Here is a 13,601-nt window from a genome sequence, read left to right as displayed (position 1 = left end):
CAAAATGTTAGAAACTTGAAATTACGTCTCAACCAAAACTATACGACCCCTTCAGGGCCGGCGCAGCCGTGGGGGCCGTGGGGGCTCGGGCCCCCACACTTTTTGTTCAACATACAAATGAATACATAAGGTGTCATCACTTTGTTAGCTCATGAAACCCGGAAGTGGGCCCCCACACTTTTGAAAACACTGCGCCGTTCCTGCCCTTTAAAGGATTTAACAACTTACCGCTCAAACCCTGAAATATACCTTCTGATATCTGTTTCTCGCAATTATACCACCTAAACCATAATTGGTATACACATATTCTCTAACAGTGTCTAAAGTGCAATATCCATCTTGACATTGAATGACTGTGCTCTTTTATAAATTCAGCATGCAGGCCTACTTAATAATGACACCAGAACATTCGATACGAAACAATGTACCTTCACATATGTGTTGGAGTGATCTATCAATCACGAGGAAGTCGACGATGTAATCGTCCATTAATAAATTAATGACTCGCACTGATCACACATTTCCATTTGACTTGAAAACGAATTTCCTCCATCCTTGTTTTTTTTTTTAATAAAAGAGAATAAACATGGATCATTTCCTTCGCATTAAGGTATTCCACCCGTAACATGATCCGTACACAATAATGCAATGGATACAGAAAACAAGTTATTTTCCACAGAATCAAAACGGAGGCAAATTCAGGTGTTCCTAAAATTATTTATCAATTATTGAAGGAGGCCCACAAATATGAGCTGGAGGAGAAATCTCGCTGGCACAGAGTTTTTCTAGTGAAGGACAATTTGTCCTGGATGGAAACTAGTCTTCGATGACATCATTTACTTCAATAACGAGAACGCGAACATGTCATCGAATCTCGTCAGGATCGAACGCTCCAATTATGATGTCATGACTTCAAGCTTCTGCAAAGTTATGTGTTGATACTAGAAATGCTCTCGTACGTAGGTAGATTGGGGTGAACTTGTACCTCATGAATATCTCCTCCTCCAGAAGTCTCATGTTCATACAGAGGTATTTGGATGGCGGGCAAGTTATAGTCATTGATTTCAAGCTGATCATCGATAGTTTCACCGGCATTTGCTTCGAGTACAAGGTACCCACCTTTGTCTACCTCGGGCTTTTCATCTGGTTTGCTTGAGTAGATGGATACTGAATATAGTGGACTCAACGCTGGGGGCTTGCGTGCTTCAGTCTTACCGACATTCAATACCTCATTGACATAATGTGGTTCCCGGAAGGTAGATGATTGGTCGGAAGTTGTGGGGATGTCCTCGTAAATTGGTGCCTGAATGTTTAGATATCCTGCACAGTCGTCTGAAGCTCCGGAGAGCAAGTGACTGTCTCCAGCGATATCCCTTTCCTCCCCTTCGATATCCGTGGACTCCGCATATATGACATCCTCCCCTTTTTCCTTCTTCACAGTACTTGACATGTTCATGTATACCTCTTTCTTGACATCGACAACAACTTCACCTTGTTGGCTCTTAATATCATGGAGAGGCAGCGAGCTCTTGTCTGCTGAGTTTCTCATGTTTGTTTTAGGAGTATAATCCTGCAGAGACAAATCAAGAATTGAAGAATACACACTGTACTTCGAAATGTGTCTTATGTGGTATGATTTCTATCAATAAAGTTATCTCCGTCTGTGCAAATGTAATTGTAAGATTGCAACTGCAGATCGATTTACATTTCAACAATCAGACTGGAAAAGGTAACCAGCGGGACTCGAACCTGTCATGTACTGCCTTCTGGGCAGTGAGACTACTACCTGGTTATCCCTGATTACCAGTACGGTGATACGATGAACTTAGAACTATACCCAGGCTCTGAAATCCAGACATTGCTATGTTGAATAGACCAAGGCGATTAAGGCTTACTCAAATAAATTACGAGATTTTCAAAGCGCGGGGTATACTTGTGCTATGACTTTCATCATGTTTATCGTTATTGTCAACTGGGCATATTTCCAAGTTCATTGTGTCACTGGCGACAACCAGTGATACCCTTGTGGGAGTGTCGGTGCCTAGAAAGAAGTAGATGACATGTTTGATTCTCACTGTTTTCTGGTTCCGACATGTTTGCTGAGAATACAAAACTGCACTTGCGATCTAGTAAATACATTTGTACAGGGAGAGAAAATTGATAAATATCATAAGCACATCTTTACCCATGTGCTTTAAGAACTTCTTACATTTACTTTCAAACTTTACTTTAGTTTATTACTTACTCATTTACTTACAAGAACATCTGAATCTATCTTGACCGGTCTACATATACAAATATTACCCATAATGATTTTGTTTTGTTTTGTTTTGTGCAGTCATAGATGTTTCCATTTTTCTATGTCCAAAACCATTTTAACCAGATTCTTACATTCTTTGTGCCTGACCATTTGAACGAAGGAATGATTGTTAGAATGACAGTCCCATATCATTTTTTTTCACATATCTTTTTAAAGTTTAAACATCATGCATCTGATTTCTATATGGCCCTGACAAATGACAACAGATGCAATTTGAAAGACATTATTTTCCGCTCATGGTGAGGGCAGTACAATTGAAATCATTGATTGTAAATCATTAAAGATATCTTTCAGCTATTGTGGCGAAATACTCAGCTATTGTGGAGAAATAATGTATTACCTTATGGCAGGTGCAAGGTTTGGTGTTGAACTTTTGGATGATGCAGATTCCCAACATCACAAGAACTAATCCGACAACTAACGAACTTGTAATGGCTATTTTTCGAAGGCATCCGACCCATGCTGCAACAGGATGACAAATTGAAATATTGTATGGAGCTTTATTAACCAACACAAAGATAAGGTTGTTTTGCTTTGTTGTTTTTAAACACAGAAAAGCACAAGCTTATAAGAAATAAAGAACAACTCAGGATAGTAATGTTCCCTGCATCATGTGGTAAAAACAAGCAAAAATAATTGTCCAGTACACGTCCATGGGTTTGTCTTTCTTCCCATGGAAAGGACATAAAGTCTCTTTCTATATTGCGAAAACGAAAGTGTGTAGATCAATTATTCCTTTCCAATCTCCAGAATGACACCCGACATAAAATGATACATTCCTTTGTTGTCTCAGATAACGAAAAGAACCTGGACAGGGCTTCACACTAACTCATTTTTCTCCTGGTCCAACAGACACAACGGACAGTAAGTACCCAGTTTTCCACTTTTTACTGGTCCATTCCTGAAAAGGTGAGTGGTCCAGCAAAGATGTTTACTGGTCAGGGACCGTCGGAAGAGTGCCAGTGTGCAGCGTGAATGCCAATGGGATTTTGAACAAACCCTAATATATGAGCCTTTTCAAATTTTGTTTAGGGAAAACAATGGATGTTTTACATGTTTTTGCCAATATTCAAGTGGTTATGATCACAACCCCATAATTTTGGCTACGGCAAGGATGATGATGCCACCAACTTTCATTAGTTTACGCGCGAACAAATAATCAATAAAGAAATGTTATAGGAATTTGGCCGATAATAGAGCAAGTGCATCGTCTGGATCATCATTCCAAGAAAAAAAAAAACACAAATAGATAAAAATCATCATGCCAAGATCTGGTAATTCAGAGAAAATAACAACATGGAAATGGGTAGTTAGAAAGACAAAAAAGTCGTTTGATGTTTTTTTTTTTTTTTCCGAGCTGAAAAACCAACAAAGAGGATTGAGGAAAAGTATAGGTTTGGGTAAATGCATGAATACTTCCAACTGTTCCACGCATCACTTTTTTCATCTTCGCTATTATAGTTCTTCGTTAAGGAGTTGAAGACATCCGTGCTGTGATTGCGTTCTTTCAAAGATCCATTCATATTCAATTCCAATTCCAAGTTGACTTCTGCTCATTAATTTAAACAAGTCTCAGATCTCTTTTTATGAAAACACGTTTCACTGCTTGTTTATATTTCTTTTTCACCTCCCAAAACTTCTTCCTTGTCAAATGCCTTTCCTTACATCAGCAGCAGAGAAGTCAGCTGAAGCAAGCATGTCATAATGCCTAGTAATACGTACAAAATCAATTTTACAAGAAAGGTCTTATAAATAACATCTGCTTTGAAGCCTCGAAGAAAAAAAATAATCTTGACATAAACTTTCAAAGAAAACCTTAACTTGTGAATAAACACTTATGTATACTCCTCAGGGTATACATAAGTATACATCAGCAGCAGAGAAGTCAGCTGAAGTAAGCATGTCATAATGCCTAGTAATACGTACAAAATCAATTTTACAAGAAAGGTCTTATAAATAACATTTGCTTTGAAGCCTCGAAGAAAAAAAATAATCTTGACATAAACTTTCAAAGAAAACATTAACTTGTGAATAAACACTTATGTATACCCCTCAGGAACTTCAACATAAATTTCTTGATATGATGCACGTTGGGGATAAACTGATAAAGGTGTCAGTTTAAGCATATTTGTTCACTTAGTTTGCAAGATATTCTACGAAATAAATGAGCGTTTGTTCGCAAAAACCGATAAGTCCATTTTTGAAGATTTCGAAGTACGGTCTCTGTCATAAAGTCATAATACCTTTTAAATGATATATTGGTCACTACATATAAAGGTACATTTTTGAAGTTATGGTCAAAAGAAGCAAACATTTTCTTATTATTTTTATATTTCATGACCTTTAATCGCAAATATCTCGATTTAGCAAATATGGACGTATCGCTTTTTGCGAACAAACTCTTCAAGTTCATCTGTTGTTGATTTGATGCTGATATACATTTTGAAGACTTACTTTCTAATGGTTGGCAAGATGGAATGGATGCGTTCCACCCTGGCAAATATGTTGATGTATTTTCGTCGGATGATGTCACACAAAGCAACGTCGCACTACCACTGACTCGGTAGCCTTCATCACACTCCAAGGTGACCATGGATCCAACCCGCATGGTGTCTGAATTCCATTTTCCGTGCGATACTTTACTAGGATGACCACATCTCGACAAGTTACCTGGATCTGGATAATGATAGTTACAAACATTCTAGGCATACCTGTGAGCCTACGGTAGGCCTACATGGGCAAGAGCACAGTGCACGGCGATATATATATATATATATATATATATATATATATATATGAAGAGTTTGTTTGCAAAAACCGATAAGTCCATATTTGCCAAATGGAGATATTTGCGATTAAAGGTCAAGAAAAATAAAGAGAATAATAAGAACATTTTCGCCTCTTTTGACCATAACTTCAAAAATATACCTTTATATGTAGTGACCAATATATCATTTAAAAGGTATTATTTTGTACTTTATGACAGAGATCTTACTTCAAAATCTTCAAAAATGGACTTATCGGTTTTTGCAAACAAACCATTCATATATATATATACATATATATATAGGTGAGTTTTTTTATTGTAATCACAAGAAGGCAGTTCATCCTTAAAAAGGGGGAAAAGAAAAAAATCCAAAACAAGTAAAACGTGTCAAAGTCCGCACATACAAGGTGTAATATATAAGACATTAACGGTTGTAATGAGATTAATAAACGTATGTTTTTTTGTCATATCAAGCATTGCAATTATGATCGCAATTTTGATTTCTGCATTTGATTACAGACATATTACCACAGACTAATTGATCTTTTATTTTTACACTTCCTGGCGACGCGTGGGAATAGCTACTCTTAAAATGCACTTAGATTTCGTTTCAGCTTTTGATTACAGACATAATCACAGACTAAGTGATTATTAACATTTACACATCCTGACGTAGCATGGGAATATTTACTCTTGAAATTTTCATCGTTCAGATTTCCGTGTCTTGAAGTGGCCAAAGGAAAAATAAATAACCCAAATCTCATACTACAGACCGAAACTAAGTGGCATACAAAGAGGTAAGGCGATGCAGTTTTTGCTGAGCACATCTTAACCGGTCATTTTGAATTTTGATATGGTTCCCACTTATAAACTCCCACTTTCCCATATTTTCCTATATCTCGACTTGTGAACAATTAAAAAATAATGAAAAATCCTCGGTAGTGTCCGTATTTTCTTGGTACAGCAGATCTTATTTTAATTATTGCCGTGCTTTTGTTCTACCCCATCTGTTTCGATGGCAAATGAGAATTTATTTCAAATAATGGCCGCCAATTTTCAAAACGTTTTGTCCTTCATATCGTCTTTGAGCATGAAAAAGCACTGAAAATGGTGGCAATACCCGTGTCTGTGATACAGCAGATTTAATGTAAATCATAAATTTTGTCCAACCTCATAAGTTTTGGCGGCCATCTTGACTTTCAGTTTGGCCACCGTACTTTACGCAGTGTTTGCCCTTTAATATGTCGCTTTGGTAGCAAGACAGATCATTAAACGTTTTCAATGTATTCTTGAATGTTTTATCAGAGAATGCATTATTCAAATATTACTTTCCAATTTGCATAAATATAGATTAGAGAATGGATGAAAGGCTGATCATTTAGTTCTATCTTCATTTTAAAGACTCATTCCTTACATCTCAGTTTTTGTTTTATGAAGAGCGGCACTTAAGCCCTGAGGCGAGACACTGTTTTAAGCCTGTTTTAAGTGGTCTTAAATGATTTCACAATATGTAAACAGTGCGAGAAGCTACAGTCTCATTTTCTCATGTAGTGTCTGCTCTGTGCTTACTACATTGTACTATTGATTCAACATTTCAATATTTCTTTAGTGGACATGATAGATTCGTACAGAAAGTTAAATTGACACAAAAATACACATATCAACCCTGACGCCTACGGACACAATCAATTACTTTACAGTAAACTCATATAAACAGGAAAAAAAAAAACCAACTATGTGATATTAGAGTATACGCTAAATGTTTTTTTTTTTTCTTGTCAAATATGATATAGGCGTAAGGTAAAACATTCACGTTGAACTGGTTGGCAATATGGGGTCGATCCGTTCCAAACTAGCTGGTGTGTCGACCTCACACAAACCAAGGTTGCACTACCATTGGTGATGTAACCGTCATCACACTCAAGAGTGACTATGGATCCAAGCTGTGTGGTGTTCAAATTCCATCTTCCATGAGAGACGTTACCAGGGTGATCACAGTTTGACTCGTTGGCTGAAAAGAAGAAAACGGTTTATGTTGAAAAAACAAATCCAAACAAACATGATTTTTTAATCTGATGGCTAGAATTAGGGAGGTAAAATCATTCTTGTTTGTCGTCTTATGATTTCTGTCCACAGCAAAATGCGTGTCTCCAATATATTGCTTATCAGTACTCTTTTTTTTAAACAGCTGAGAACGCAGGAGGCATGCAGGTAGGGATAATGTTTGTTATTCCGAAGGATCGTTTTCTGAAACACACACATTTTGAGTACCCAGATGTTCGTCATTACAAAATGAAATAAACTTCGTACATAACAACATTTCAGTGGCGTTATTCCTGAGGTTGGTTATTCCGAAGGTTCGAAAAAGAAATGAACTAACGCAATCACGAATTGTAACCAAGGTTGGAGGGTGGATGATTCAGAAGAACCTCGGGTTTTGCACTTAGAGCGAGGCAGTGTTTGCTTTTAGAGATTATGATAAAAACAAATACAAAAAACAAAACAAAAAACAAAGTCAAAAACAAATGAGCAACATGCATGTTCTCTGCAAAATTAGTAACGTGGTAATATGCAAGTAATTCTCTGTTAATAAAGAAAGGAGGAATCAACAGTCTTCTTTTATTTCTACTAGCAACTTATTAGTTTTAATATTTGTTTTTCGAAAGCATGTAATTTTCAGAGTCTTGGTTTGGAAGGTATTTTTTTTTGTGGGCGTTAAGTAATCCAAAGAACAATAATATAAAAACTGTTATAAAGCAGGGCAGTTACTATGGCACTTATTTAGACATTCATTTGGATTTATATGAACAACACGAGGTAACTGCACTTGAATGGCATACAATAGCATAGCTCTTTTATATGCATGTGCTAAGTGCGAGGTGTAAATTATCAACAGTGTTTTCCTTGTACACTGCATGATGTAAGTAGCATACCCTGAGACATATTCTCGACATTCAGACAAGTTGGTAACGATGCATTCCAGTCAAGCGTATTGTTGTCAGGAAATCTTATACATTGCAGAATGTCACAGCCATTGATGACGTAATTGTCATCGCAAGTGAGAGTTATTGCAGATCCCAGTGACACATCGGTTGAGTTCCATTCTCCGTAAGACACATTACCAGGATGATTGCAGTACATCTTAGAGGCTACAGTATAAACAGGAGCAAAAAATACAAGAAAACGACAGTGTAAATTAGAAAAAGAAATACTTTCCTTATTTCCATGAATTTCCATGATTAAATGAGGATACTGTCAACTGTAAAGAATGTTTTTCTTTATTTTGGTTTTTGGTAATAAGTGGTTTTCTCTAGTGTAACTGATGGCTTATAGTTCCATTTCTCAATCCCTGTCTTGAAAATAACTCACCCAGTTACTCAATAAGCCAGAAAACAACATAATGTCCGTGTTGACTTACAATCTGGTATACGGACAATGATTCTTGTAAACCTTTCAGTATATCCGTGCATTTTATATGCCCTGTTGTCATTTCATTTCATGAATTGTTTTCCCTTCTTTCTGTGAATAGTTGTTATGCTCCTTCAGCGATTGTCACAGGAGGTACAGACTTTGAGAAAGCAAGCAAGGTATAAGATTGTGGATATCAATATTAATATCAAACTATAGCATATATCATATCATATCATATCATATCATATGATAAATTATCATATCATATCATGTCATATAATAAATTATCAAATGTGACCGTGCACCTCAAAACGAACATAAAGTCGCACACACTGATTTTGCGTGAGGACTGAAAATAAGTGAAATGGGTCAACCTAGCCGAACTTGACTTTTTCATATTTTCTGAAAGAGCGGGTCTTCTTTTACATTATGCTAAAATTTGGTATCATAAAACGGGCAGGAAAGTGTGTTTTTTTAGCAGTTTATCTCGAACATTTTTGGTAGAATAGTGTGATTAGGTGTGTCTTTAGAATCCCTTTTTCATTTCTGAAAAACCTTGCCACACTCTTCACTTTTAATTCTAATAACTTTTGAAAGGATAATGCTACTGCTTTGAAAGTTGGCATTAATTATGGACAGAATGTGTTAATGAGGCATGCTTAATTTCAGTTTAATCTGATAATCCCTTCATTGTTGTTTTGTTGTTACTCTGGTGGTCTACTTCCTGGTTTTTGTCCCATTCATCGCACAGCCAGCACGGTTTAGTAAAGATTAAGCGCTTGAATAGACACTGTACTTCAGAGCCTCTTTTCTCAGTTCACACTTTTCCTGAGTTTGTGCTTTCTTTCCAATATTTAGATAGGTTAGGAGAGTTCATTTGATTTGAGTTTTACATCATTTTAAAGCTTAAAGTCTGCTTTTTCAGAATATTGTCTTAACTAAAAATTCATGTTTGGCGACTTTATGTTTGTTTTGAGGTGCAGGGTCACATATCATATCATATCATATCATATCATATCATATCACATGACATCATTTTCCTTAAAATCGCCTACAAAACAATACCAACGGATTCTCCTTTATCCACCACTACTTTATTTGATTGTTTTTATTTTAGCTGGGTTTTAAATCAGCCAGACCACTTTTCTTTACAAACCACAGGAAGTAAAAATACAGGACATCACTGAAGAAGAAAAGTGAGTAAAATGAATGCATAATATCCATCTTAGTTTGGGAAAAAACAACAAAAAACAACAAAACAAAACAAAACAATTTACTGTTGACCACTTGGCAAGATGGGATCGACGAATTCCAAGCCGGGAAGTAAGTCGACCGTCCGGGTAGTCCTACACACTGCAGTGTCGCGTTGCCATTGAGGATGAATCCTTGGTCACAGGTGAGGGTTACCAGGGAACCAAACCACGTGTTGGTAGAGTCCCATTTACCGTTCTGAATATCGCCAAGTTGGTCGCAAAATCCGTATGAAACTATACGAATAAAGGCAACCATGAATAAGCGCGGGAAGTGTGAGGTTAGGACAAAAATATGTTAAGTCAAAGCTACTCTGTGATGTATACAAGAAATCTGTTCGATTTGCCAGGTTTCACAAGTTTCTGTAGGAAATTATGTCATCGTAAACCAGGAGAATAAAGCAAGTCAAGACACAGCAATAATGACAAACCGGGGTGACGATCAGTTTAAAACAAAAGCGGTAGACCGGTTAAGACATTTCAAATGTAGGGAGCCCATTTCCTGTAAATCTGCGTTCAAAAGTCGTTTAGTTATGAAATGAACAAAGTTGTACAATATGTATCATGATGTATATATAACAAATATATACATGTATTATATATATATATATATACAGGGTGTCAACCTTTTTTGTCAACCCTTGCAATTTTCAAAATGTGATCATTTTGCACTCTCTGAGATACAGAAACCAGTGAGAATTCGGCTTACCGTAGAACCAGTAGCGTTCGCAATGTGCGGAATGTGGGGCGGACAGTGTTATTGTCGTAAGGTCCCTCATTCACAATGGTAACGGACAATGACAGCCACATTCCACACATTGTAAACGTTACTGCTTCTATGGCAAGCCGAATTCTCGCTGATTTCGATGTCTCTGAGAGTGCAAAATGATCACATTTTGAAAATTGCAAGGGTTGATAAAAATGGTCCTGAAATCGTAACGAATTAACTGAAATTAAAGAGCTTGGTGTCATTCTCTTGGAAAAAGAATGGCCTTTCCAATAGTATGCAAAATAATGACACATTTGCAACGGTATTGTTGAAATTAAAGATCTTAGGCGTTCCGTTCTTTCTGGGCCACCCTGTATAATATAACGCATTATTACTCTCACATGCTTACGATATCATATGTATGAGATGTGATGATGAAAAAACTACGAACTACTTATGGGATACACCACTCTTCTAAGTGCGTGCTTTGACCCTACCGCAATTGCAAATTAATACCGTGTATACATGCGATTGAAAATAACACGTATGCCTACATATCATTCTAGCGAAAAAAAAAAAAAAAAATCATATAACTTTTGCTCGACACTTACCATTAAATGCGTAAAATACAGCAGACCGCCAATCTGGTTCCACCATTCTAGGACATGACTGTCCGTGAAGATATGTTGCTAAAGAGGACAAGTCAGAAAATGTCTCTGACGGGACGCATGAGCATGCACTTTGGTATTTGAAAGCTACTACATCAGCGATGTGTCTTTGTTCACGACACATAGTGGCGCACTCCAAATCAGTCATGACTCCATATTTGGGGATACTCCGAAGTAGAAAACCGAGTTGTGTACTTTGCAATCCGTCGTAGCATCCGAGATACCCGGGTACTGAGAGACAAATTTAAACGCTCTCACAAATAATAAAAAGAAAATCACAAATATACAACTTTCCTGTGGACCTCTATGTATATGCAATATTGTTGCTAGATAACATTGGAATGATGATTAGTTTAATGATGATGAAAAGTTTTAAAAGCAATTAAGGAACGGTATTTGCATTCATTTGAGAGGTTACTGTGCACAGAATGCAACTCTGGAAAGAAAAACAAAACAACAAAACGAAGAACACTCTCTTGTAAGGGCAGGTTTTCTCTTTAGACCTTGAACATCATGTTCATATCATGACAACAATAGTATAATGATATCTACCAGTAGGCCAAAAATATCGCAGAATCAAATCAGAATGTAACAGTAACCCCAGCTGGTTCAAATTTGATCTTAGTTTAAAACGACGCTCAAAACAAATGTGAAATTTAATATTTGAAGGTCAAGCATGGAGTTTCATTGTTAATCTGACCATCAGAGGGCAACAATCTTTGATAACAACTTCACACTGCATACATGAATCGCTCCAATTCTACTATCATTGAATAGGGCCTCAGCTGTGTAACGTCCTCATAATTTCTCGCCTGAGTTGCTAAACAGCCCATTGATTCATGATCGACAGAATCTAGAGTGTTTGCAAAGTTGAAGAAACTATCGGGCCTGCACTAAACATTGCTATTAAAAGCAAATGGCCTACTGATAGTGGAAAGCTGATGTCCGTGTGTGAACAACATTATTCACGCACATCGCCTGACGGCCTAAAATACAAGCTATACATAGTTACATAAAGGATTGTGTTCAAGACTTTTAGCAACGTTCTCATTCTTACAAATGTTAAGAGTTAAATGTCATTGCAGATGATGCAGCACAGTGTATAATAATTTCCACTCCGTTTACCCACCTCGGCATATCAGCTTCACTGCACTCTCGGAAGTGCATTCAGTACTTGCCCATGAACACCGTACCATGCTCCCCGAATCTGCAAGAAATTTCAGAAAAAAAGACACCCCCCCCCCAAAAAAAAAAAAAAAAAAGAATATGGCCAATAAAACCTTTTCTCCGTCCAGCAGTTGTAGGATTGATATTCTTCAGAAAAAAAAAAATCGAATACGATTATGAGATACTGATGTCGTTGAGATTCCGATTTCCATGATAATTAAACTTCCAATCTTGTAAAAATGAAGGATAAGTGTCAATTTTACTATTTGACCACAAAAAAAAAAAAATATTTAAAGTTATCTGTGAATGTAAAATTTATGACCACCTACGACTTCTTTTAGTTAGTTTGGTTTATTTTTCTTATCGGTGTTTCAATTTATTTCATCATATTTACACATTATGTCCGTATACATTTTACGTTTCTCCCCAATGTTATCTCACTCTTGCTATTTCATTTCTGTTATAATAATGCTTCCGACATTGTTTATATACATATTCAAATTTTCATACTGTGTGGTTTGTTATGAAAGAATAGATTCAATAGAAAAAATTGCAGTAGAATCTTCCGTCTTATTGCTGTGGGTTCACAAGCTCACCATCCTAAACTATTGCAAAAATGTAAAATTCACCACACATTAAACGAAATTATGTTTCTATTAAAATTTTTGATCTCGCAAAAACGAAATCGTTTATTGATGTTTGCATTAATCTGAATGACTGATAGATACGAAACGTATGTTATTGTTAAATATGAATTACCATTTTACGAACTTGATTTGCAAGAGTTTGAAATCCTAAAGCACCATGCATCCGTGATATGGCAAAACTACATATCTCGTTTGAAGCGATGTCGAGATATTTAACCGCATGCTGTTTTATATACATAGAGCGATTTACATCACTTGGAATAAGTGTGTTTTATAACAAAAAGGAAACGTTTATGTTTTATCTAACTCAAAATATATGCTCATTGCAACATATTCAGAGAATTTTTTAAACGAGTTATACGTAGTTCTGCCTGATCATCACTATCATGTGAATCCCATAGATTGTGTACAAATACGACACGCGCGTACGGAACTTTAGATACGTATGTTGCGACACAAATTGTCTCCCCGTCACAAATTGTCGCCCCCTGAAACAGGCGACAATTTGTGCATGGAGCTGACGGCACAAATTTTCTCCCCATGCTGCACAAATTGTCGTCTGGCGACAATTTTTGCTGAGGATTGACGACACAAATTGTCGCCCGCCCTCAAAGCACCTTTTTTTTTTTTTTTTTTTTTTTGGGGGGGGGGGGTGGGTAATA

The 13,601-nt window shown here is 36.6% G+C and overlaps 2 protein-coding genes across 2 annotated transcripts; both read right to left on the bottom strand.

Moving 5' to 3' along the window:
* Window positions 1-928: 928 nt before the first annotated feature.
* On the bottom strand, window positions 929-1,549 carry LOC140245248 (uncharacterized). Its single transcript, XM_072324833.1, has one exon. The coding sequence runs from the start codon at window positions 1,547-1,549 to the stop codon at window positions 929-931; it is 621 nt and encodes a 206-aa protein (XP_072180934.1).
* A 7-nt stretch (window positions 1,550-1,556) lies between these two features.
* LOC140245246 (C4b-binding protein beta chain-like) lies at window positions 1,557-12,321 on the bottom strand. The gene is made up of 6 exons (XM_072324832.1): window positions 12,255-12,321; window positions 11,069-11,356; window positions 9,776-9,985; window positions 8,021-8,236; window positions 4,775-4,990; window positions 1,557-1,570 (listed from the first exon to the last, which is right to left on the bottom strand). Exons 1-6 carry the CDS (start codon window positions 12,319-12,321, stop codon window positions 1,557-1,559), a joined length of 1,011 nt encoding a protein of 336 aa, XP_072180933.1.
* Between the last annotated feature and the right edge of the window lie 1,280 nt (window positions 12,322-13,601).

Source organism: Diadema setosum, chromosome 22 (assembly GCF_964275005.1).
Source record: "Diadema setosum chromosome 22, eeDiaSeto1, whole genome shotgun sequence".
Taxonomy (NCBI): Eukaryota; Metazoa; Echinodermata; class Echinoidea; order Diadematoida; family Diadematidae; genus Diadema; species Diadema setosum.
This window is presented reverse-complemented; position numbering and strand designations above follow the sequence as displayed.